Genomic DNA, 26,603 nt, shown 5'->3' with positions numbered 1-26,603 from the left:
AACTTAAATATAAGCATGCTTCAGCCTATTCCTTTCAGTCACTACACAGTGTTATGTTTGTATTAAATACATTTGCATGTGACTAAAATATAAGGGTGTTTTAAGCTGAATGGATGTTTGGACTGTATAAACTCCCTGCACGTAAAAGCATGTGCCTTCTCACAGATGTCAGTTGAAAGCGTTTGAAACAGACATGCTTGTTTGAAAAATGTTCAGAATCATGTTTTGGACCAGATTTGGAGTCTGATGTCATATTTAGATTTTAAACTTTATAGACCACATCTCTCAATACCTACTTTTGTCAAACATTTTAAATTCAGCAAGACATTGAAACAAAAAAGTAAAGCCATTTTCTAATTAAACCCATCAAAATGTAATGTTTTAGAATGCATTAATTTAGATATAACAATCCTAGTAAAGATTAACAGCTTGCATGCATTTAGGTGCAAAGTGATCAACTTATGGGGTCAAACTCAAGTTTGATAGTATTTCTGATTTCTCTCAGCAGGGGGAGACATTGTACTGACAATTGCTCTCTTGCTGTACTCAAACTTGAGTTGATCATTTCAGTTCAATGCTGTTCATGATTCAAACTTATTGGAGAGCGGAGCCTTTTACATGGAGAGCTTATTTGCAGTCAATTTGAGATCAAGTATTTGGTCTCAAATGTGCTTTGCCACACAAAGCCTTTCCCACCCAACTGTTACTTCTCAAAAATACCCTCTAAACCATATTCACATGTGTACTGGCTACATCACAACCTTAAATGCCAATTAGGTTTTGTTAAATTTCTTAGCACAATGCTTAACTGCTTACAGTCATGATACAGTAACATGACCTTTGCACCCCCCCCCCCAAAAGTAAATGTAGATTGGTGGCTCACTAGCATCTTCCATTTAAGTCTTGAAATGGCTACTCCCACTTTACACTTATGGCCCAAGATAAGAGCAGACAGAAATCTCAGACATGTGCGCTTTATTGGGTTTTTGTGTACACTAGAGGCTTTAAACCCCATGCACAAACCTTCATTACACCTCAACACAAGGTAGAATCCTCGTCTTTTCCATGACAAAACTGGACTGAGTATTGTTAAGGCTGAAAAGTACAAAAAAAAAAAAAAAAGTTCAGATTACATAATTTACATATTAAGCAATACAGGTCTGTTGGGCAGTGGGCCCACCAGAGAATAAACCTTCATAGAGGCAAATAAAGGTGAACACACATTTGGAATGACCTACACAACACGACAATGGACATCATGTTCCTCACATTCACACCGCCTGGATGCTCTGTACTTCCTGCAGAGTTTCTCCCCATCAGGGGGCTTGGTGCCATAGCCAGAGTGATGACAGAATGGGTAGAGGTGTAGGCTCAGCACAGTGTGTTGGTGCAAGTATGTATGCAGAGCCTGTTTGGGCTTAGAGCAGTGTGTTTTTTGGGGGGTGGGGGGGGGGGGGTGGTTGTAGGGTGATGGACAGTCTGTTTAGAAGCATTTCCTGTGGACAATGCTGGGGCCAGATTCATCGTACTCCTGCTTGCTGATCCACATCTGCTGGAAAGTGGACAGGGAAGCAAGGATGGAGCCTCCAATCCATACAGAGTACTTCCTCTCTGGAGGAGCAATAATCTGCAAGAAGCAGTAAAGAAAAGTCAATAATGTATGTAATTAAACAACAAGTTCAATAGGAGGGGGGTGGTTGTGCACTTAGTGAAGAGATGTCCAGGACTTCATTTCCTCAAGGAAAAGTTTACCTTGATCTTCATGGTAGTGGGTGCCAGAGCCGTGATCTCCTTCTGCATACGGTCAGCAATACCAGGGTACATGGTGGTTCCTCCAGACAGCACAGTGTTTGCATACAGGTCCTTACGGATATCCACGTCACACTTCATGATGCTGTTAAAGGTGGTTTCGTGGATACCACAAGACTCCATACCTGTGAACACATGCATAATTTAGTTATGTCTTGCTCAGGATTAACAGTTTACTAGTTCAATTACAAGTCATAAGTGGGTTGCCACATGTTACACACCAAGGAAGGAAGGCTGGAAGAGGGACTCCGGGCAACGGAACCTCTCATTTCCAATGGTGATGACCTGTCCATCTGGCAATTCATAACTCTTCTCCAGTGAAGACGACGACGCAGCAGTACCCATCTCTTGCTCAAAGTCCAATGCTACATAACACAACTTCTCCTTGATGTCGCGCACAATTTCACGCTCAGCTGCAGGACAAGATAATTGTTAGTGCTCCCATTCCTTCGGCACAGATTTTTTTTTTTTTTTTTTTTTTTTTTTTTAACGAGTCAAATTGTGCATGCTCACCTGTAGTGGTGAAGCTGTAACCCCTCTCAGTCAGGATCTTCATGAGGTAGTCTGTGAGGTCTCTGCCAGCCAGGTCCAACCGGAGGATGGCATGGGGCAGAGCGTAGCCTTCATAGATGGGCACTGTGTGGGTCACACCATCACCAGAGTCCATGACAATACCAGTGGTACGACCAGAAGCATAGAGGGACAGCACAGCCTGGATGGCCACATACATGGCTGGTGTGTTGAAAGTCTCAAACATGATCTGGAAGGAGGAGAGGATGGCAAGTTTAAAATAAAAAAAATAAATAAAATAAATAAAAAAAAAAAACCAGTAATTTTCAGACAACTGGTTTGTTAGCACAGTTAACACACTGGCCTGTTTAGAGAGTACAAAGTAAACTCTTAATGCAACAACCTGCGCAGTTATGGTTAAAAGTCATGCAGACACCTAGTTAGGTGATTGCCATCTACTTTAACATTAACATGCTGCAACTAATCATTCCTGATGCAGTGTCAGAAGACAGAAACCTCAAGTATCCAGAGAGGGAAAGATCAGTTCAGGAACAACCTGGAGGTTGGAATAGGGAGGAAATGACAGATTGAGCCAAGAAATGCCCAGAAAGTGCTCAGTTGGGCCTGCAAGTGAGCAGAGCCCATTTAACCTTTTAAAGACTCAGGATGTCAGCTATTACCTGTGTCATCTTTTCCCTGTTGGCCTTAGGGTTCAGGGGGGCCTCTGTCAGCAGAACTGGGTGCTCTTCCGGGGCAACTCGCAGCTCATTGTAGAAAGTGTGATGCCAGATCTTCTCCATGTCATCCCAGTTGGTGACAATACCATGCTCAATGGGGTACTTCAGAGTCAAGATTCCTCTCTTGCTTTGTGCTTCATCACCAACATAGCTGTCTTTCTGGCCCATACCAACCATCACACCCTAGGAAGGAAGAACAATTGAGTTAAGCTGAGAAGGTGTGTGGAGATAAAGACTAGGGGGAGAAAAAAAAAAAAAAAAAAAGTTACCTGATGCCTGGGGCGGCCAACAATGGATGGAAAGACAGCACGTGGGGCATCATCTCCTGCAAAGCCAGCTTTGCACATACCAGATCCGTTGTCAACAACGAGGGCGGCAATTTCGTCTTCCATTTTCTGCCAGAAAATATATATAAAATGTTACTTCCAGCTGCTTTTCTGAAGAATGGTATAACAGCACCTGGAAGGGGACCAATTGCAACGATGTCATAGACACCAGACGCTGGACGTCGCAGTAGCGCAGAAACGAGCCAAATCCTAAGCTGCTAAACAAATTGAGGTTTCTAGCCTGGTCCGGCTATATAAGGCAAAAACGAGAGCAGCCTGGAGACAGCGGTAGACCGGCCCGGAAGCCGCCCCGTGTGCCATTCAACCTCAAATGACACCCACAGACTGCCACTCCCTTCACCGGTATCTTCATGAATGAATTAAGCATCCAAATGCGTCAGACAGACGAAAGAAAGCCAGTTGACTTAGAAATTTATTTAATTTCTGTCAAGCTGGCAGTCATGTGCAGTAATAGTGACAGGAGAGGGAGAAAGAAAAGGAGGTTACCGTTTCTAAAAGCAACTTCGCTGTCGCATGAATTAATGGCTGTAATTAAGAGTTTTATTTTAAAAACATTACTCCGCCATTTGTGAGAAACCCGATACGCCGGAGCAGGAAGGTTGTCAAAGCAAATGCTTACATGTAAGCGAGAAGGTGAACCTTTTAACGCAGTCTGAGTTCAGACAGGAGTGACATGAGGCTGCAGCGCAAGTTCCCAACATCCAAATTGATACACATCACATTAAAATTTACATCTTCCTGGTCTTCCAGTTTAACAAAAATGTTTTTACATACACCTCAACTTGCTAGAAGTCTCGGAAAACCCTCAACATTTGGCTAGTGGAACAAAACCTAAATGCAATTGGCGTGACCAACAATACAATTTAAACTAGACGCACTGCCAACATTTTCCCTTACCGGTATGAAGAGTGGTTATTCGCTGAGGCGGCCGGTGAATGAGCGTTACACTCCTTTCGGGATTAGTGTCTGAGCTTGACTGCAATGAAATCCAATAAATTGCAGGGTTTTATCGGGGCTCGTGCTGCAGCCCCTCTCCATAAAAGGAGAACTTTCCGCACGGCGCTTTTTGATTGGCTCTGCTGCATCCACTGGGTGTGGCGCATGCAGATAACAGCTCTGTGCTCTGACATGACACAGGGGACAAGTATAATGAAAACTAGCCCATATACTTTTAAATGTATCTTTCAGAGGTGGTCTAGAGCTTTACAAAACGTATCTATCAGATAATCATTAATGGCAAGAATGATAGTGATTATGTTGCAGGAGGACATCAGATCTACACAAAACTACTTCTCTGTGACACTACAACAGGCATTAGGTATTCATCCACTGAGCATATGTTAAATATACATATAGTAAATAAATACACATATATACATATATAAAATATAAATATTTTAACATTACTCTGTCTAAGGCATAGTGCACTTCTTTTAAATGTATCTGCCTGCCATGATTACTACCCTGATTTCATTGATCACTCGCTTTGCCATACACCTACCACAAACATTTCTGTAATTAATCAGAACAAGACAAAGAGGAAATAGCAGAGTTGGGCTGTTCATGCAAAACCAAGCTTTCCCACTCATCACAAATATTAGTTGTGCCAGCAAGGACTTGGTGTGGTTACAATCTCAGGGTCACTGACAGCGTTGTCAACAGCCTGTCTGACACGTCTGCCTTGGCATACCATTCTGTTTCTCTCATTTACACACACACACACACACACACACTCATACCCAGATTTGCAGAGCAGAGTGACAGAGATGTTTGTGGTCAAGCTGAGATATGTTTACAGCAAAACTCAGCAGGCTGTAAATCTCCGTCTCATCACTTCTGTCATGTGGTGATTAACAATGCTTGCTACATGATAAGCAGGTGTGTTGGCATTAGTAAATACATGAGACCTGAAATGATTCTTTTCAGAATTTATGTGTGAAACAAGTGCTGATATTAGGCATCACGTAACTTGTGTTTTTATAATTGTGTAAAAGTCAAATTCAGTTTTATGATACAAGCTATCTTGCAAGGCTCATCTTAACAGGAGGCAGTTTAACTCAATCAGGGCGCTGGGAGGAAACTCATGGATTGACACTTGGAATTCTGACTAGCTGTGTGTGTTCCAAATAAGGATATATGGGAGCTGATTCTCTAGTTGGGATAGGAAGTGAGCTTTTAAAGTGCCTCATTTTGTAAGATAGATGCAGGAAGTGAGCACAGCTAAGGACAAGGTACAGGAGGGTGGTGTGTGTGTGTGTTGGGGGAGTGCATGAGCTGATCAGGGAATTGGCTTTTCAGACAGGCATTATCCTGCTTTAGACAAACAGACACTCACCAAGTTTAGATCCAGAGCAGGACAACCATCCCTTTAAGAGTTCCTTTGGATGACGTCCATATAAGGAGATATTGGAGGGTGTCACATGGGGGGAAGAATGCACTGCTCGGGTCATGTGACCAGTCTGAGGAAATGAATGAATCTCCCTTTTTAAGCCTGTTTTGTGGCTTTGTGAAAGTTTGTGGCTTTGAACCTTATTTCTTTTTTGCTATCTTTGATTTATGTTGTAAGTGTTCATTTTAACAAGTTTTATTTCATTTCTTTCTAAACTTTGTATTTATTTTACTCATTGACAGAGATTTCATAATACATCCTGTATACTGTCATGCCATTCTCTGATAAGTTTCAAAACCCAGTAGCATACATGACTCACATGCATTACAACACACACACATACATACGCACATAGGCACTCCCGTCTGCATTGCTCACTCACACAGTCAGAGAAACTCTCAGGCCTGGCTCTCTGCTCCAATACCGTATATGGAAGAAGCCAGCAGGTAGCTTCTGTTCACTTCTCCAGCCATCTCATTCTCCGCTGCTACATCTCTCCTTCAAATACGCCTTTGCTTTTGTATTTATTTTTTATTTTCACTCCACACTCCACTCCAACTTTTCATATCACAACTCTGTGTATGTGATTGAAATGCAGTGTGTATATATGCTTGTTTCACTCCATACCAATATCTTCCAGGTATTTACTGCATTGCATCACAACTGAGTTCATATCCTGGGAGGGATGTAGTGTCCAGTGTATGTATGAGGTTAATTTAAACCCTCTTGCTTTCTTGTCCCTTTCAATTCATGTCAGTGATTTTGCAGTTGCATTTAATAAGGAAAATACATATTCACTCTGCTTGCTCTTTGCAAACGGTCATTTAAGCCTATTTGTTGTTGCTGGAAAGACTTTTTAGGCAACTGAGGATGGAAAAAAACAGACACATATCACACTGTCAGGGAGGATCACGACATTTGGCGCAGTGATGACATGTATATTGATAACAAATCCACATAATGCACCCACTTGGCAAAAGTAGTACACTTAAAGTTTATTTTATTGAACATGCTTGAGTATAAATTTAAGTATAGCAAGTATACTACAGACCACAAAGTTGTAGTATAGTTTTAAAAAGCATACTAACATAATACCTCTTTGGACTAAATTGGAATATTTTAAGTTCATAAAAGTATACATTGTAAAAAAAAAAGTATTCTTCAACTACAATGTGTATTAGAAGTATAGCACAGAGAAGAGTGTACTTGTGGTATACTTTGATAAACCATAATGTGACACAGGAGTATATAACTAAAACAATGGCAGTATATACATGTAGATGAGTGTACTTCCCCAAGCTAAATCTTGAACTAGTGACCTGCTTCCTGTTGGGTCACTATGTCAACCACCACACCACCATGCAACCCATTGTCTGAATTTAAAAATTCCTCCATTAACACATCTACTTACAAGAACTACAGACTTAAAATGACTATGTTTACATTGACACAGATTAATTAGAAGTGATAAATGCATTTGGAGCTCCTGCCAGCTCTTCAATCCACTGCATCTAAACAAATGTCACATTTTTTTATGCGTCGATGAACAGTTGTCTTGAAAACATGCTGTACATCACTTAGTTGTAGAGAAAACTGCAGCTTGCAAAACTAAACCGGAGTCCTATATGAAGATTTTGTTCTGAATGATGGGAAGGATGAAATATCCAAACATGGTCGAATCAGCCTCACCTGATGGAGATTCCTGCAAATGATTTATGCCTCAATATTGAAGATCATTCAAGAAAAGGACACAGCAGTCATTTAATTCAATCTGAATGTGCAGCGGAAGAGGATGAACTCAGAGTTGCTGTCTAAACCTGCCAGCGAGAAGATTAGTCTCACCATGGCAACATACTCTGGAGTTCAGCTGAACTCCCAACTGTGAAAGAGAAAACTCAGTTTCCTTTAATTCCACTTAAAATGACTGGGTTTAGATTAAACCGGCTTTCTGAAGTAAGGCCCAGGTGTTCTGATGAACAGATGCCCAGATGGCACACCTTAACTATATGCAAAACCTAAAGTGGTACACTGCAAAAAATCCAACTTGTATTGGTTGGCCTGAAACAGTAATTTAAGTAGGTAAAACTTGAAAATATGTATTAATGGCATTTAAAGCAATAATGTTAGTAATCACAACAAAACAAGCAAGTTGTTTGCCCCAAAACAATTAGGTGAGTTGTTAAAAATGATAACTTTAAGTTGGAGTTTAATACAAGGGACAACAGTTCTGCTAACTTTAATTTCTTAGTTGTAAAATGCGGGAAAACCAACTTTTTGAGTTTGCAATTTTCACTTGAAGTCTCACCTGGCTGTGTTGCCTCGAGCTGGACTCCACGCAGGTAAGTTTTTATTTAAATTAAGTTTAAATGGTATGGAAGTTGTTGACTAGTGTTGTGTAGTATGTTTTAGATTTATGGAGGAGGCAACCTACACATTTTCAACATTTAAACACAAAACAGCTTTTCACTCAGCAGCCGTTAGCAGAACTGCTGTATGAGTTAGCAGCACTGCTGTATGAGTTAGCAGCTAGCTTATCTGGGCTGATACCGTTCAAACAGGACAAGACATGTTAGCTTCTGCTGGTTAGTATTCAGTTAATTCATGCTCGCCTACTAGCTGCGGCTAAAGGAGTAGCTATTAAGGTTTTAATGCTAATGCTAGTATCAGGACAACATGGAGCAGTTTGTGTAACACTGTTTTGTTGTAACATTTACATCATGCTGAGTTCAATCAAACATGTCATGCTACTACCATTTATATATTAAAATGATAAGATGTAAGTCATGTCAGAGTTGATAAAATTATTACAGTGTAATGGTTGGAAAGGCCAATCTACCTATTTAAAATATTGTGTTGGTCATAATATAGGCCAGCCCTGAATTTACCACATTGCTTTTGATTAAAAAAAAAGGTGTAAATTTTTGTACTCTGGCCCACTGTGGGCTCCCAGGCCTGGATATATCGTCCTTCTGTTTAAAAACATTGAAATGCATTTAATTGACTGCCCTGTTTTATACTGACTGCTGACTTTCTTAACCTGAACTGATGTAGGTGTTGGGTTTAGGTATAGATATAGGTTGAGAACCTTAAATAATATTTGTAATTAATGTTTACTACATGTGAATGTGTACTCTTCAGCTCAAGGGTCTAGTCTAGTCTTTGCATTGTCAATACATTTATAAAATGTTATGTGTAATGTATAACATTTCAGCTGACTGCCTTACTAATTCCCTGCAAATTGTCATCTTTGTTTTTCAGATTGAAATGAATGCAGTTCAAGTTCTGCAAGTTTACAAACGCATTGAAGCTGTTCAGCTGAAACATTATCGGCCACATCATAGAGGTTCAACACGGCTTTGCAAACACAGGGACTGCTGCACTTTCAGAACCATCAGGGCTTTGAAATCACATCTTTCACGATTGCACAGGACTGTCCAACTGTTCTTTTTAATGAGCTCAAGTTGTCTTTTATTTTTCTTATATTGATGAAAGCGCAAGCTGTGTTTTATTTGCCTTTTTATTTGATTCAATGCTGCTAATTTAAATAAAACTAAGGTTTTGAGGATGTATGTTGCATCTGTAATTATTTATACATTTGATTAGAAGTTATTGAAATTAAATTATGAAGTTGAGGTACATTAGTAGTGTGCAATTTTAAATGACTCTTAAATTATTCTGCTATTTTAACTTAATCAAATTCAAGTGGATTTTGTGAAAGAATTTGAGTTATTACAGTGTAACATGATACATTATTACAACTTATGAAAGAGTTAGAGCAAGTAAGGCTTAAAAGTTATAACCATGTACATTTTTAAGTTGGTAAAACTTGTGGAACAGTTACCAAAAGTAAAGATGAAAAGTTATTACAATATAAAATTATAATTTTTGTGGAACTTACAATTGAGTTGTAAAAAATCATCATTTAGAGTTGAGCAAACTCAAAAGCAAAACTTAGAATATTTAGTTTAGCTGTCCAACTTAAAATTTTATCGAAGTTTGTTGCCTTGAAATTTTAAGTTCACCCAACTTTTTCTTTTTTTTACAGTGTATGCAAAACCTGAAATGGTAAAGCAAGACCAGCACTTTCATCAGTAAGTCCATATGCAGTTACCACCTCTGTTAATTGGTGTCAATAGAGAAAACAGCTATTTTATGTCTTTATTTCCTAAGTGGATATGCAGTTCAGGATTTTACCATTTTCTTTTCAAAGCATTTTAATTTATAAATACCTTTTCACACAAAATGCAAAAGAAAGTGCAGATTTTGTACTTTAATACATTTGACCTTCACCTTGTACAACAACCAACCTTTATCTGATGTTCCAGTAGTTGTAGCTCTATTTGGGTTTCACACATTCGTTATGAGATAATTTTAAGTCAGCCAAAGTACACTTTCGAGGTATGCAACAAGTACCCTCATCTATATACTGCCATTGTACTTGTTATATACTTCTAGTCCACATTGTAGTTTATTGAAGTATGCCTAAAGTATACAACTAAACTCTTTTTTGTAGCTATACTTATAGTCCACATTCTAGTTTATTTATGTATACTTTTATGAACCTAACTTGTTCCAGTTTAATCCAAAGAAGTTTTAAGTAAGAATACTTTCTAGTAAACTGCAAGTACACGGTCCATATTATACTTGCAATAGGCTACTTAAACTTATACTCAAGCATACTTAATAAATTACACTTAAAGTATGCTATTTTTTGCTGAGGGAAAAATGAGTCAATAACTTTAACCTCAACTTTATTCTGTACTACAATCAAGATATACTAAGTATTAGTTCTTTTGGCAGAAAGAAGTAAGAAGACTAAAGTGCAAGTACAAACTTTAGTATTATACTATAGCCTCTATAGTTCTATTAATGTATTTAGTCTTGAATGTCAGTTTAAGACAAGTATACTTCACTATATTATTAAGTAAAATAAATACAGCACATAAAAAGTAAACTTAAAGTTTACTGCTCAGTTTTAGTTTATATTAGGTAATTGTAGTACACTCCAATAAACTACTTTTCGCTAATTCAGTTAAATTAGAAACAAATCTGAGAATAAGTAGTAGTTTGGTCTGCAAAATTTCAGAACATATGTCATAGGGATGGAGCTAGACTGACTGTACCTAGAAAATGAGAATTAAGTACATAAAATGCGATTATTTTTTGGATTCCTGGTTTGATACATATACATAGGAAAAAACAGAACTACCTCTAGTTCCTCTTTGTTGTTTATTTCTTTGTTGTACATAGTCTTGCACAATCAAGAGGAACATTAAGAAATTGCTTTCTTTAATTAGGTTTGGTGCTTTTTCATATATTTCTATAAATGCAGAAGCTGCATTTGAAATAACTTTTATTTCAAATGAAAAAAAATCTGAGTTTTTGTGTTATTCTTGCAACTTAAAAGTGGGACAAGTTGTCACAAATGCATTTACTGGAGCTGCACTCCCTCAGTGAAGCTGGGTTGTCATCGAGTCATATATTACTTTAAAACTAAAAGAAAAAAAATGTCAGAGAGAAAAAAAGGACAAACTGTCTTTAAACACAGGATTTAAATATGCATGTTGTTTGTAATATAGAACATTAAAACTATCTTTTACAAATGTGCTTTTTCAGTACATGGATACATTCTCTTATCTAATTTACAGATGTAGCTTCAGCCAAAACTTGAATGCCTTAACTTAGAGTGGAAGCAGCAAGTCAGACTATTACGATTATCTTCTACTTGTTTATTTGACATTGTCTTGACCTTATCTAGGACAGCCAAATGTCACAAGAAAAAGTAAAACAAATAACTTCTCTTTGAAATCAAAGTTAGCTTTCTTTTTTTTTTAAATAATTTTTTAAAAATGAATTTAACCAATTCATTTTACTCACAAGCTTAAGCACTTTGATTTCCTGGAAGAAGAACGTTCTCAGTTTATTTTCCCTGTACAGACATAAGACTCAATTTCAAATAAACTTAAAACGGTTTCCTAAAAAATAACTTATTTTTAATTAAATTATATTATTTTATGTATGCATTTTTATTTTATTGTCAGTACTCATGTACTGTAAAGAAGCACAACCTCAAAAGAAAAATGTAAAATTCACAAGAGCATTTTCTTTAATGTCCACAAGACAACATAAATGTCTATTTAAGCATTACATAAAACTGTACCATTCATGGAAGCCAATCAGGCATCCTCCAGTTAACTTTATCAGAATTTTGATTTAAAAAAAAAAGGGGGGCAAAAATAAAAAAGCACTTTTTTTTTTTTTTTTTTTTAAATTAACAAAAACAAACATTTAAGTGTTACATTGGAACGATGAGGAAACAGATTAGCTTCAAGCAGTCCAGCTCTTTCCAAGGTCTACCAGCTCCATGCCTTCACAATAGGATCGTGGTCGTGACACCCTGACCTGGTTTGACAGGAGAAAAACACATCATGAAACCTGATAAGTACTTTTCTACCAACCAAACACATCAAATGCACTCACTGTCTGAGTCCTGTGGGAAGCCAGTTGTTGCAGAAGTGGAAACGGAGTCCAATGAATAGGTTCAACCGGCCAGCTACAGACCGACAGGTCACTGGCCTTACCAGAGTCCAACACACCATCCCCCATACTCATCGCACTCCCCCTCCAACCATACTGGGAACTGAAGAGCAAATACAGGGTAAAGGGGTTATTTACACAGACCAAACTTTTCAGAAGTGAATAGTTACCTCATAGGTCAAGGTAGGGGTGGGTAAAATAATGAAGAAAAAAAAAGTACTAGACTTTTAAGCAGACTAATGGTAAGATTCCACAAAGTGACAGGCATTTTATCCTGGCACCAGTAGCATTCAATCCTCTCATTAAAGCGTTATTCATATTTTCATACAATATGAAAGAAGGACATTAACCAATTTATTGCAGCTATATAGCTGCAGATAATTATTACACACCTACTGTCGTCATCATCATTTGGTCGGTTATCATTTTATACGTTTATCCCCCCAATATTCAAGTCTTTTGAAGATAAGCTGCTGTTGAGTGTGTGGCAGCAGCTAGCCATAAATAAGCAAGCAATACAAAGAACAAAAACTCCAATATGCATACATGAACAGCACATCCAATATTTAAATTAATGCCTCTTAGCCAAGTGTAGCTTGACAACACAATTTCAATCAAAAAGGCAGAGGAGAAAGTGGGTTACAATTTTTACATAACTCCCCAAGGAATAAATCAAGATTTTTTTTAAAAATTCAATTGAATTTCTATCATACTAAAAGTTTCCAAATGTTACAAGGCCTCTTTTACTGCATGTTATTGATTGTGACTTCAGATGGTCTGTGCCAACTTTGAGAGGTTGTTGACAAGTCTCACTAATCAGACCAACACAATGGGAAATACAAAAAGATCAAAAGTGATTAAAAAAAAACTCTTATGAAAGAAGACTACTTAAAAAGGACCTTGAAGCTCAGCTAAAGTTTAAACTGTCATCCATAAACTGAACATTTTATTCATGAGATCTAACAAAGACACATTTTCCTTTTACATTGTCAGTAAAGATACAACAGCGTTGTCAGACACCAACAGCTCACATGTGATGCTGCAGGTGTTCTGTTACCTGTGAGGATAGATTGTATTGATACGTGCTCCATGGCTGGGGCAGGTGGAGGCCAACGACAATGTGTCATCATGGTAACAGCAAGGGCGGTCGAGCGCCCGCAGATGTAGCAACTCATCGGAGCGCATAAAGGCAGGATTGTCCAGAGAATCTGCCGATCCCGCCCACGAACGCAACCAGAACCGACCTGACAGCTCATCAAAATGGTTAAACCTGCGATAGCTGTACACACACACACACACACACACACACACACACACACACACACACACACACACACACACACACACACACACACACACACACACACACACACACACACACAACAAATAATGGAGATGGAATTCTGTAGTCACAAAGGAAAACATTTCTCGCGTGCACTTCAGTGATTAAACTAATAGCAGCAAAGATCTTACAAATGTTATTTTAGTCTACAACTGAAAGTCCCTCAAGCAAAATTTGCAAAACAAAAGAGTCTTAAAAATGTGAGTCATGACCTGATGACATGACATGACTAAGTCATTCCTAAGACTCAATAAGAATTCATCAAGGAGGTTCTTCTATTCTAAATTATACTAAATGTTCTTAGGATTAAATTTCCTCTAACACAAATATTCACAAGGCTCCTGAGAGCCAGTTTCAGTAAGCAACAAAGAACTCCAAAGAAACTCAACTGGGTGGAGCAAACACTGTTGCTATGGATGACATCATGACCCATGAATGAACTTACTATGTTTCAGAGACGGCTCTGTGCCAGAGAAATTTTCAGTAACAAACAGAAATGGTGATAAACATGTTTTGACTGTAGTTATTCATCTCAAAAAGAGAACATGTTGGTTTTCTATAGATTTTAAAAGCATGTGACATTTTTCCAGGCTGACAAAACAAATTCAAGCTTTACAGCTTCTACTCATAAGCAGCTCTTTACAATTAAATTCAGTCACAGCCATGAAACCAGCAGCACACATTGCTGTTAATTGTGCAAAAAGGTTTGACAGTGGAAGACAGTCCCTGCATGTATGCTGGCAGTTCAATGAGACCAGAGATTGGCTGTGTGCAGTCTGTGCTGGATTTTCCGGGTAGACAGCTGTCAGTATTTTCTGTAGAAAACTGCCAACAGTTCCTAAGTGCTGACAAAGTGAGGAAATATCTAGGATTTTTCCCAGATATCTCCAATTATAAACTCGATCTTCAATTTGGAGATGGTACTGAGTCTCACTCCAGAGAATGATATAACGTGGTTGTTCAGAACATCAGCTGGAAATTGCTAAATTTCCAAATTAAAAACAAAAACTAATCTAGATAGGGTCCATGTCATCAAATTCAATCCCATTACCCATAGACCCCTTCCAATTCTGCATGTCTTTATTAATAACAAAGTATCTTAACTGCATCCATAACATAATTTGTACATAATATTCCTGTATATATTGCAGTTTCTTAATCTGTGTTTTTATATAGAGTGCTAAATGACCAACCACCAGTTTATAATAGCGAGTGACCTTTTTGCACACTTATGTTCCCAGTAAGTTCTGATATCACATGATCTGGGTCTGCTGTCTGTGAAGCAAACAGGGCTGAAAACTAGATTTGACAGAGTCTTTGCAGCAGCTGCTGGAACTTTCACTCAGCCTGAGATCTGTGGACTCAATGATCTCTTTTAAAAAGCAGCTAAAAAAAAAACCCAAAACTTGTTTTAAACTTCATTTGGCTTTGTTTACATTTTTTGTCTCCTGTGTTGTTTCAAGTTTTACTGTGAAGCACTCTGTTATTTCTATTTTCAAATGTACTTTATAGATAAAATTGTACTTCTTGGATGTATTGTTTGGTCATTTAGACCATCTTTATGATCCAGATGATCATCTTTATCATTCAGACTCAGACTGTCATTCCAGCAATTTGTCACGCTGACTTCATCCCTCTCTTTAGTGTGTGGTTTAACCATAAGATGCTGACATCTAGTGGACATGACTGGTTACAATTATCATAGTAAATGTGCAACACTGTAGTTGGTCTGTTGTAGTTTTTAACTTTCTAAGTTCCAGCAGTGAGTGGGTGGTCATTTCTGAAGAATTATTGGTCTTTTTAATATTTCTAATATGTTATGCGTTTTTGGTTACAGCTGTTCAACTGCTTGTAAATGTTGTCATTTACTTTTTATGGTCAGTGTGTTTCTGATCACAGTATGTAATACATAGATGTATTGCTATTGTTAAACGCACTGCTTTTATAATAAAGCAAGCGGAAGTCACTGGCCAAGCCCGTGTGCGACTTTGAGGTATTCTTTAAGTCCTAAGCCCACAGCATTCTCGGGGGAGAAGTACTGTGCTGTAGTTGCCGGCTGAGAATTCGGGAGGCGTAAGTGTCGTCATTTTTAATCCTTTGCATAGTAAACTTAATCCGAATTTAACTTAAAATGTACACTATGTGTTTTTCATAAGGGACCTATGTTTGTCTGTGTATTTGTGTCCTGAAAATGTGAAAAAGAATAAAATAAAGACGAAGAAGGAGGTTGCTGGACTGCTGATCATTTCAAGGGTGCAGCATTAACACATAGTTATATCTGCCAATCACGTAGCACCAATATGGTGCACTTCGACATGTCCACATTGTCAAAATATGAAAGAAAGTGATATTTAAGTGAATCTAAAAAAAAAAAGAAGAAATGGTATGGTTGGTAGTGCCAGATGGGCTTGTATGAGCACTGCAAACTGCTTATCTACTGAGATTTTTAGGCGCAAGCATCTACAAGGTTTATGAAAAAAGTACAAAAAGACAAAAAGGAAAATATCCTTTGTAGTCATATTTTAATTGCTACTTCCAGTGGGAAAATTAACCATCCCATAAAATTGGTTCATTACACAGGACTACTGGTTCACTGTCCTCCTACAGCCTCCAAGGTGAGCAGAGATCTCAGTCCAAACCCGCATTTGAGATGAAGTGAGGCAAGAGACTTTCATCATGATGGTGCATCGAACAAATGTTCCGAACATCTTGTTGAAACTATGCAACAAAGTATACGAAGGAAGGCTGAAAGCAAAAGGGTCCAACTCATAGTAGCAAAATATACTTAAAGAGGTCAGTGAGTATGTGTGTGTGCTGATTTGAAATATAGGTTTTCATTACAACACTTTATGATCCTCATCAAACAGTAAATTTTGTTTCCCATTTTCAACATTTCTTTTTACCAGAGCTTCCTTTTAAATATCTAATCTGTCGGTGTGAGAAGTAAGCCATTATTAACGCTGCGTGGGGTTGTAGCTACCTGCTGCGCGTCTGGTCCACTTTGGCCTGGATCAGAATAGTGCGATAGCGTCGTACAGCCAAAAACGCCAAAATGCCAATGATAGTCACTACGATGAGTAAGATGGCAAGACATGCACCCACGAGCCTTGTTCGAGTCATCCTCACGTCACATCTCGGACCCATGTACCAGAAGTCATCACCTGCAAGGCAACTAACACACAAAGAATATCCTACTTACTCTCAGAACATCTCCAGTGAACAGAAGGATAAGATTTTTTGTAGAAGCGTTACCGGCAAACTGGAGGATGGTCTGGATGATGTGTGCAGATGCCGTGGTGGTGGCAGTAGTCAAAATGGCAGACTGAGGAACAACTGTAGTTAGAGGTTCCATGACGGGGCATACATTTATAGCCTGCAGGGCACTGCAGCAACCAGTCACACACGTCACCTTGCAGTCCTGAAATGAGGACATTTGATAGCATGCACAGTTTTCAGTTATTTCCTGATTGTGGTGCTTAGGACATTTCTTTTCATTCCTTTAAAAAAAGACAAACATATTTTGATTGATTTATTAAAGGAAAAGTAAAGTTGAAACAGCTTAGCGCTGCAGTTTAAGCCAACATTGCAGCAATTAGTGATGTTAAAGTAACAAATGTTAAAGTAATAAACACATACAAAAGTAATTTTTGAAAATGTGACCAGCAATAAATAAAATCTAAAATGAATCTGAGACTAAAATTTAACAACTGGACATGACAGCAGTGTAACATCCCTGGCATGACCATTTTGTTGTTTTGACTTTTTGTAAACAAGTTGTTTCATGTCAAAAGTTTAAGAATTTTCCTCTGTTGCTTTCAGTCTTTATGTTTTGTCCTTGCAGGATATCACAGTCTCTAAACCCTGATGTGGTGGAAGTGTAATAAACTTACAAAGAGGATATTTATTTAAAATGCCAGCACATTAAAAATGTATTCAAGCGCAGTTGAAGCAGGTTGTCAGCAGGATGTGCCATGTAGACATAAACGATATTATCCATTTTCATTGTCTTAAGGACAATACAAATAAGTGACCTACTGCTCATCTGCTTTTAAATGTTTTTGTTGGCATGTCATTGCAAAGCTGAAACACCACAGATGATGAAGTAGGTGTGCCAGAAAATAAACATTAAATAAACATAGGCCTATGGCTTATTTTGTAACCATGTTTACTTTTGGAACAAACTCACTTCTTTGTGAAATTAGATTATTTGTACTGCGATTATATGTGAGTTTTTCACAAGCCAACCAGTTTGCTTTGAATTTAACCTTTCCTGATTGTTCTTGGCAAAATTCAGCATATAAACCAGTACAGTGATTTATATGTTCCAATAACAAATTCAATATCAGGATGGACCAGGTGCAATAATCCGATTTTTCATAATCAGATTACGACCTAATTGAGTCAGTCTAACTGGGTTACACGAGTCTTCCTGGAATGGGGTAATTAAGTAAAGAGGTTAAGAGCAGAATTCCCAAAAATATTTTCTTGCTTATTTGAGAATTTACTGCACAGTAGAACAGAGCATGGAGGGAAAGATAAGCATGACCACGTGCAGCAACAGTAGCCAGACTCACACTATGCATTATCCGTCAGCCACCAGTATGCAATGCATTGCTTGGGTGGTGTATTATTTTTTGTCCTGACCTCAGTTTAACTTGTGTGTAGAGCAGCTTGAGAAATATATAAATGTCATTTTGCTGCTGGGCATGTAAAAAATTGCATTTAACTGTGCAATTTGTTACCATGACTAACGTATAACTTTTCCTGCAAAGGGCATCTAATGTATGTGTGCTGCATTAAAGACCAATTCATATTTTTCTAGTTGGACAAAATAACATATCATGTTGCATGTCAGTCTTGGCTCACCTCCAAGAGTGATGTTGGTGATCTTGGACGATCTGAACTTCCTCCCCTCATGAACAACCTGGGCTAATCCTGTTAGCTCTAACAGCGACAGGGATCCAGTCATGCTGAGCCACTGCAGAGCCCCACGGGCTTCAAACTCTACAAGACTCTGAACTGCATGTCCACTGAAACATTAACAGAACAGAAAACTAGAAAAGCACTTGATAAGCATAGACCTCTGTCAAGCAGCTCATTTCCATCTGTATTGAATAATCATTTTAAAAATCTTGTCCACAATTCCTTCTAAATCATTCCAAGAATTTAATGGAATCAAAGATTAAACCCAGACTCATTCTTAAAAAAAACTAAACAAACAAAAAAACAACAAAAACCTACAAAAATCAGCCCATTAGTTTTTGAGTAAAGTTGATAACACATGTGGGCAAAGCCATAACCTCCTTAACGATGGTAATGACCTGAATTTCTATCGGATCGTATTTTATAGAAAATTAGGTCATTTTGTTTAACAACAAAACAAGAGACAATAACCATGGTTGCAGGTATTTTGTCCAGTATACACAACAAAACTTTGAGCTAAGTGTTATTAAACGTAAAGGACAAAGGCAAAGTTTAATTTACCCCTGGTTATCAGGTAATAATCTGATTTATTCAAGTCTTTGATGACAATTTCAAGGTAATCATTTATTGAACGACTGAATTCTTCTGTTAATGACTAGAATTTATCTGTAACAGATGACAGAAACAGATTGCTCACCTACTCCAGACATCCAGCAGCTTGGTGAAGCCAGGGGCTCTCTGTAGGTATGGCTCCACCTTAAAAAGAAAGGAAAGAAGAGCAATGCAAACGCTGACAGACAAGAGAGAGAAACTTAACATCTATGACATAAATATTTGCACGCTTTGTGCGCACTCCTGTGTTTGTGCACAATGCCTCACCCAAGCAGCAACGTCTTCCTTCAAACCAGCAGTCATTGCAGATCTGGATTCTTCTACAACAATCTGCAGCAGCAGCTCAAATGACTCCACTGGACAGAACCAAATAAATCTATTAAAAAATGCCTGGAAAAATGGCTACTTACACTTCATTATGGACAACCCCCCACAAAGTCATTGCATCCAATACCTCTGATAGCAACAGGCTCGTCTTGCACAATGTAGAACATTGGCATGTTTGTGGCGCTCCTAGTAGGACTGGACGTTGTAACAGAGGGTGTGCGTGCCAAATGGTCCTGCTGGCTGTCATGTAAAGTTGGTAAAGGTCCAGCTGTGGGAGTGTTCTCCACCGTGCTGCCGGATGACCACTGCCAAAACTCATCTCCTCTCTCTGTTTTCACCTTCTCATAATCTGACTTTATAGTTGAGAGCGCTGATGTATACGGGGTAGTAACAAAGTTGTGCTGCTGTTTATATGTAGGCAAGGCAACAGCGGCGGTCGGGAGAAGCAGGCGATGATGTGTATGAGGGGAGCGGGATGTTTGGCGGTCCACAGAGGTTGTGTGCATGGAGGATTCAGTAACAGGAGAGGCTGAAGTTGTATCAATATCATCATTTATTGTTGTGTGTGTAGATGAGTGTGTGGTTGTACTGGATGACAGTAAAGGAAGAACAGTTGCCGAATCCCTTTTTGAACTGTCATGTAAAACTGTGTGAGTGAATCGTGGTAAAAAGGTTTCCATGGTGGTTGCTATGGCAGCGGAGTTTTCTACTTTAGTTGCCTGCGATGCTCTGGGTGTAAAGGAAGAGCCGGAGAAACCTGATATCTCACCATCATCCTTAGCAATGGCAGACAAGGAGGAGACTGTGTTTGTAGTCGTGTCTGAACTCAAGAAATTCCTCTGTGTAATTTCTGTTGCTGTTTGTGTCTCTTTGTTGGTTTGTTGTGTGAACAGAGACGGTGTATATGCAGAGTGTGTGATGGGCTCTGTGCTTTCAGGAGCATTTGTTTGGCTCTGTGTGGAATGTGGGAGAGTGGGAAGCACATCTGTGTTTTCATGCTTTTCAGACAGCTCAAACTCAGCTGTGCGAGCGGCAGCATCAGATGCGGCAGAAGCGAGTGAGTCACTTGGTCGTGTGTTTAGATTGACAGAAGCAGCCTCCACAGCACCAGCAGCAGTGTCAAGCTCTGAGATGTGGGTGGTAGGCGAGAGATCTTGTGAAAATGATGTAGTGGGTTCAGTGTCAGCACTTGCACTGCTTGAGTCATGCTCCAGAAGCCTGGTTGATGATTTTACAGGGTCCAAAGTGGTGGCGGAGTTTACACCAGAGTTAAGTCTGTCTGTGTTTCGCTGGCTTCTCCAAGAGAAAGGTTGTTTATCTTCAGTCTGAGTAAAAGCTCCGCCAGGTGGAATTAGGATAGTGTCACCCTCCTGAGTTGGCATCTCATGTGGAGAAGAGGTAAGAATCATTCTGGAGTCAGAAACACTCTGGTCTGTTTGTGTGCTTACATGTCTGTCTGCTTGTTGAGAAGTCTGAGTGGATGTAAATGTGTGTTTTTCTGTCCCAAGCAAGGCGAAGGAACGGCTGACAGCGGCATCTATCCATGACATCTCGGTTTGAGAGAGGGTTAGGTCGGTGGAGTTTAATGTTTTGGATTCAATGTCCGCACTAAATGCATGCTGAAAATGAGGGCGGGTTCTGGCCGTCACAGGATCATCAGTGAGGTGTGCGACTCCAGATGTATCCGCTCCATTGTTTAGCTTTTCCTCAGGAAGAGAGAGAATTTCCCTATCAGCTTTCCCAGCGTCAGGGAGTCCCTGCTGGGGTGAGGTGGGGCGCAGCGGTCTGTTGTCCTGAGAGGACACACTAGACACAGACTGAGACCCAAAACTCCACACCAGACCTTCGTGTAGGGGACCTCTGCCCTCCGTTGTGCCTCTTAGAACCTCTTGAGCAACACTGGCAGTATTAGTGAAGGTGGTTCCTGTCTGAGACCAACTGACTGATCCTTTGTCTGGTTGATAGGTTGAGTGGACCTCCAAGGAAGTCTTCTCATCTTCCTGAACTGGATGACCAGAAACAAACACAAAAACAGAGATAGGCGGTCAGGGAGGGGAGAGACAGAATGGAAACAACAACATCATAACATTTCTCTGATATAACAGGGAGTGATGAGCATGTTCCAACTAACAGATTCACAGCATACAGTACGATTTCAAAACTGTAAGGCCTGCATGTCTTATGTCCAAAAGAAGCCTACTTCTCCTCAACTGTAAACAAAAAATGCCCTTCATATAAACAAAAACAGCTCCCACAACAAGTAAGATCCAAATTTCATTAAAAGTACTTGACCAAACACTCGGGATCAGGTTAGGGGAAGGAAAGTCGATTATTCTGTTTAAAATAATTGAGGAATGTTTTCTCACCATTATAAACCAGCTGAACAGCATTTGTGAAGTGTCTTGCTCCTGTCCAGCGAATGATGGCTTTATTTCCATCACAGCCTGACAGCACAGTTGTTTCTCCACTCTGTAAGACCTGATGATCCTTGTTCCACATGCAATGCACCGATATATTCAAACCCCTTTCTAACTCTACAGCCTTTAAAAGTACCACTCGCCCTGGAGGAATATCTAACACCCAAGTGCAAACTAAAAGCTGCAAAGTTTTGTCAGACTGCTGCTTCATGTGGTTGGGTCTGCTGGTATCAGTAAAAACTCCAGGTGCAGTGAGTTTGATGTGACCTGAAGGCTCCTGGTCCAGGCTGACATTTCCACCACAGTAGTGGTTTGATGAGGCCAAAATTTTATCTGAGAAGAGGTGAAAATATTACAGGTCAAAACGAGATGGTCATACAATGACATAATCTACCAGAATTTTCTGTTTTTACTGCATTAAAGATCAGTTTATAAAGAGAAAAATAGGAAAGAAAACAAAACAAAAAAAAAAAACTCTTCTAATAATATTCTTTTACACACACACATTATATACATAGACACACACACACATATACATATATTATATATATATATATATATATATATATATATATATATATATATATATATATATACACACACACACACACACACACACACACACACACACACACACACACACACACACATACATTATTTAGGTAAATTTATATAGAATACGTAACACATCGCCGATTATCATTCCTATATTGTTTTTCCCAATTTAATTTATCCTAATGAAGCAGTCCTGGAATATCTCTCTTATTAGAGAATTTTTCTCTGTATTTGTCCATATGGATATAAAAACTTAGATTTCACAGAATATATAAATACATACGCATAAGATAAATACATCGTTTGAATATGTCGTGCGTGATCTTACATGCGATTTATAAGGGTTCTGCGTTAAATGTGTATAAAACAGTTTGGTGGCAGATTACCTGTTGTGATGATAAAAAGCAACAGACAGGCTTGGAGCTGGATTTCCATTGTTGAGACATTTCAATGTAGGAGGCTCGTTTAGTCCAAAATCCATGCAGATCGTTCAAATTCTCCGTGTCTGCACGCAACAGTGAGGAGATATAAGCTGCGCAGAGCGCAAATGATCGGTCTTCCCGCAGACAGTCCCAACAAAACGCGGAGGCGTCACAAACTTTCCTCCTCCATGATGTCTTTGAAAGGAAAGCGCCGTGCTGTCAGGGGCACGGCGTCGCGCAGCCAACTAAATTAGATCCACGTGTGTCTAACGGTGTCCTAATGCCTGTGGATGCAGGAAGAGGAAAACTAACCGCCTCCAGGCTGCTCCGTGCTGTCGTTTAAGTCAATGAGCATTTCCAAAGATGAGAGGAAGGAATCTATTGGTCACGGCGGGAGCTGCTTTTTTACACAGTGCGTAAAGTCGTCACAGGAAACAGCAACACAGGAGGTATGGGGATGTGAGAGGGGACAGTTCATTAGAGTTTCTACACCAACACCCCACTGGGAGCAAGGGAAAACACTACTCCAAGCCAGACCTCATTTATGAAACCCTTCCACTTCACCCAGTCACTGTCCAGTAGAAAATGATAGGTCTCTCTGTATTAACTGGTTAGAATTGACTGTATCATCTACTTTCAACCATCAGGTAATATCAATTGTAAAGGTGCCAATTGTAGCAGGCAACAGGCCTACCATTACTGATTGTTTTTTATTATCTAAAGAATAACTCAACACATTTTGTGGTCTAAAATTATTATGTACACAATACCACACTCATGTACACACCAGTAACATACTGGAACCAGAATGAGAGGTTTTCTTTACACAGAAACACCCATCCTTTAATGAAAGATGTGTCTGCACAACGTTGGCTATATGCTCCGGGTCTAATCCTCATAGTTTGGAGATTCTCCACTTTGATGTAATTAGCTATGTGTGTATCCGTCTATCCATCCATCCATCCATCCATCCATCCATCCATCCATCCATCCATCCATCCATCCATCCATCTATACTTCCATCCTCTTGGTCCAGTTAAGGGTTGCTGGAAGCTGGAGCCTATCCCAGCAATCATTGGGCGAGAAGCAGGTTACATTCTGGACAGGTCGCCAGTTCATCGCAGTGCCAACACAGAGAGACAAACCACCCCTTCATGCTCACACTCCCTGCTAGGGGCACTTGAGAGAAACCAATCAACCAAGCGTGCATGTCTTTGGATGGTGGGAGGAAGCCAAAGTACATGGAGAGAATCCAAGCATACACAAGGAGAACATGCAAACTCCACGCAGTGAGGTCAATGTTCAAACCTCCCCTTTGTGTATGTGTGTATGCAGTCTTTAAACTAATGAAGAGGGCAATATGATTGGGTCATTTTAGGGAGCAATGTACAGAATTTAATAAATGATAAACAACTAAATTATCCTTGCCTAAATGTAGGAATTTGTTTACTATGAGGTTGAAAATTTGATATTTCTTATATAAATTTCACACTGAGTAAAACATAGTTATAAATGTTTTATTGCAAGTCTGTGATCCCAACTAATGTTGCACACAAGAACTTCTGGTGAGCTTCAGTTTTTACTTTAAGGGGACATTCATATTTTTTCTTAAATGTCTCATATATGTCTCATATGTCTTTAGCCCGTTTTGATGTTAAATAGACCCTTTATTAAAGTTATTCATATATCGCGCATGCATGCACAAAACTGCTTCCAGTATGCAGAAAGTGCAGCAATTAAGAAAATCCGGTTTTGTGTTTGTTTTTACTTGGGAAATTACACCAGTCCGAGACAGTCGTTAGGCATTTGCCTGTTTAAGTTGTTTAGGTGAAAATGCGTGCGATAAAAAAATTTGTTTTCACCTGTTATCTGTGAAGAAACACCAGCAAGCAGCCTGGATTTCTGGGATCGGCTGTGAAAAATGGAAGGCTAAGCTGTGGCACCGGGTATGCAGTGCTCGCTTTATCTCCTGTTGTCAGTCTGATGACATCAAAGTTGTGGACTATAGAGAATGTGAATTTCATGTAATTGGCAGTACATGATGGGATGTCTCTGACATGTCGGCACCAATGGTAACTTCTTGTGGCTTTTTGCAATTCTCTGGTTCTACTGCATGTAGAATGTGTGTGTGTGTTGGTGATAATAACTAACAGACCTGTTTAATTTTTTCTGCTTGTTTTTATACTACTTTGTCCGAATAAATTAAACAGCAATCGTAACTGTCTTCTGTATGATGGTCAGTGCAGGTTATAGTGAAAGTGGCACATACTGAAATGGGTTGGTATTGCAATATTTAATTTCCAGTTGTGTAACTGATGAACATTGTCCATATCAAAACTTTGAAATTGGGCCAATAAACAGAAGATATGAACAAAAATGTGTCTTATAAATTGTGACGAGTAAATATGTATAATTTATGTAATCATCCGTTACATAAATTATAACGGATGATTACGTTACACAAAATATCAAAGATAATTCATTTTAGGTGAAAAGTGTTTAAAACAATATGCAAATGCTTTTGCAGAACAGTGCGAAGTGTAAATGTGCATGAGAAAAATATTTGAAACTGGGGGGAAAAAAGTTTGCTATGGGCAATGTGGCTACGTAGTTAGCTTCTCCCAAGTTTAGCTTCACATGTATGTGAGCAATACACTGTGTTTTTAATTTTCCAGTTTAAAGATACGCAGGCCTGAACCCATTCTTTCTTAAATTCGACAGGGCTTCCAAGGATGTATAGTTTCTAGACTGATCTGCTGTGTAGACGCTCACACCACAGACCAGGTAGGCTAAGACATCGCCATGGCAACCTGTGGTAGTTTGTCTATGCTGTTACTCCATGCCTTGGTTTTATTTAAATATAAGTCTACATTATTTATCATGCTAATTTTTTAGAGATAACGTTCTCCGACTTCAGACACCTCAGTGTATCTCTGTAAATCACCTTTCCCACTTACTCAATAAATGCATAAAATCTACAAATTAATGAATTGATAATCATTAGCCACATTGACACAGTCCAATATGTTATGTATCAAATTGAAATCACGCAAATGAGAGATTCTAGCTTTCATCTTTACATGACGTGACAAAGCGATCTGATCTATTGTGTCTTTACCTGATGGAGAGAATATAATGCGATCATAATGTAAGACCGTCACCTTTCTGTATTACCAATGAAGGAATTCTGAAATCCACTTATAGAAAGAGTATGCAAGTTATGTCCACATGCTTCACATCATCTTGATTTCTCTGCTAGGAAGAATGGCTGGTTTTGCCCGCAACAAATCATGACAAGAGTTGCTTTGGACAACTTCAGTTGAATGTTTGGTGATCTCTGACAATTCACTTTCTTTAAGTATCTTCAGGTCTGCTGCTATGTAATACATTTTACAGAAGTTTGAAGATGATTGGTGTTGATTGGTTAGTAACAATGATGCAAAAAAGCCTGTTTTTAACAAAAACACATAATTAGCCACAGCACTCCACAAAAATCCACAAATACGAAAACAGAATACAAAAAAACACAACATGAATACAAAGAGACATTGTCAAAACAAAAGAGCCATGAATCTTTTACTGTGAAATAGATTGTTTAAAACAATATAAAGTTGAAAATAATGACATTATTTTGGGCATAATTCTTCAAACAGCAGTGGCCACTAAGGTGTTTTGG

General features: G+C 38.9%; 2 protein-coding genes across 3 annotated transcripts; both read right to left on the bottom strand.

The window, feature by feature from the left end:
* Positions 1 to 973: 973 nt before the first annotated feature.
* actb1 (actin, beta 1) lies at positions 974 to 4,377 on the bottom strand. 2 transcript variants are annotated; one of them, XM_079238377.1, is made up of 7 exons: positions 4,301 to 4,377; positions 3,326 to 3,451; positions 3,000 to 3,239; positions 2,323 to 2,569; positions 2,031 to 2,222; positions 1,753 to 1,934; positions 974 to 1,627 (listed from the first exon to the last, which is right to left on the bottom strand). In XM_079238377.1, the coding sequence occupies exons 2-7, from the start codon at positions 3,446 to 3,448 to the stop codon at positions 1,484 to 1,486; spliced, it is 1,128 nt and encodes a 375-aa protein (XP_079094503.1). In that variant the 5' UTR covers positions 3,449 to 3,451; positions 4,301 to 4,377; the 3' UTR covers positions 974 to 1,483. The 2 variants fall into 2 exon arrangements, with proteins under 2 accessions (XP_079094503.1, XP_079094504.1); XM_079238378.1 differs by lacking the exons at positions 3,326 to 3,451; positions 4,301 to 4,377 and adding an exon at positions 2,836 to 2,875 and having other exon boundaries at positions 3,000 to 3,091.
* A 7,578-nt stretch (positions 4,378 to 11,955) lies between these two features.
* Positions 11,956 to 23,051, bottom strand: LOC306773551 (uncharacterized protein). Its single transcript, XM_079263406.1, has 11 exons — positions 22,892 to 23,051; positions 21,900 to 22,283; positions 19,661 to 21,538; positions 19,474 to 19,562; positions 19,292 to 19,350; positions 18,538 to 18,701; positions 16,924 to 17,089; positions 16,652 to 16,843; positions 13,387 to 13,608; positions 12,273 to 12,432; positions 11,956 to 12,194 (listed from the first exon to the last, which is right to left on the bottom strand). Exons 1-11 carry the CDS (start codon positions 22,938 to 22,940, stop codon positions 12,120 to 12,122), a joined length of 3,438 nt encoding a protein of 1,145 aa, XP_079119532.1. The 5' UTR covers positions 22,941 to 23,051; the 3' UTR covers positions 11,956 to 12,119.
* Positions 23,052 to 26,603: the final 3,552 nt, after the last annotated feature.

The sequence above is a fragment of the Telmatherina bonti genome, assembly GCF_933228915.1.
Source record: "Telmatherina bonti genome assembly, chromosome: 3".
NCBI lineage: Eukaryota > Metazoa > Chordata > Actinopteri > Atheriniformes > Telmatherinidae > Telmatherina > Telmatherina bonti.
Note: the sequence above shows the minus strand (reverse complement) of the source record. Positions and strands in the feature narration are given on the sequence as shown.

Bases quoted from the DNA above. Each gene is read 5' to 3' on its own strand.
- LOC306773551 (XM_079263406.1), bottom strand. From the start codon at position 22,940: ATGGAAATCCAGCTCCAAGCCTGTCTGTTGCTTTTTATCATCACAACA. The intron at 22,284-22,891 runs GTAATCTGCCAC...ACCTCTTCTCAG, and splicing joins GCTTTTTATCATCACAACAG to ATAAAATTTTGGCCTCATCA. The intron at 19,351-19,473 runs GTGAGGCATTGT...TTTCTTTTTAAG, and splicing joins AGGAAGACGTTGCTGCTTGG to GTGGAGCCATACCTACAGAG.
- actb1 (XM_079238377.1), bottom strand. From the start codon at position 3,448: ATGGAAGACGAAATTGCCGCCCTCGTTGTTGACAACGGATCTGGTATG. The intron at 1,935-2,030 runs GTGTGTAACATG...ATGTGTTCACAG, and splicing joins CTTCCAGCCTTCCTTCCTTG to GTATGGAGTCTTGTGGTATC. The intron at 1,628-1,752 runs GTAAACTTTTCC...TGCTTCTTGCAG, and splicing joins CCACTACCATGAAGATCAAG to ATTATTGCTCCTCCAGAGAG.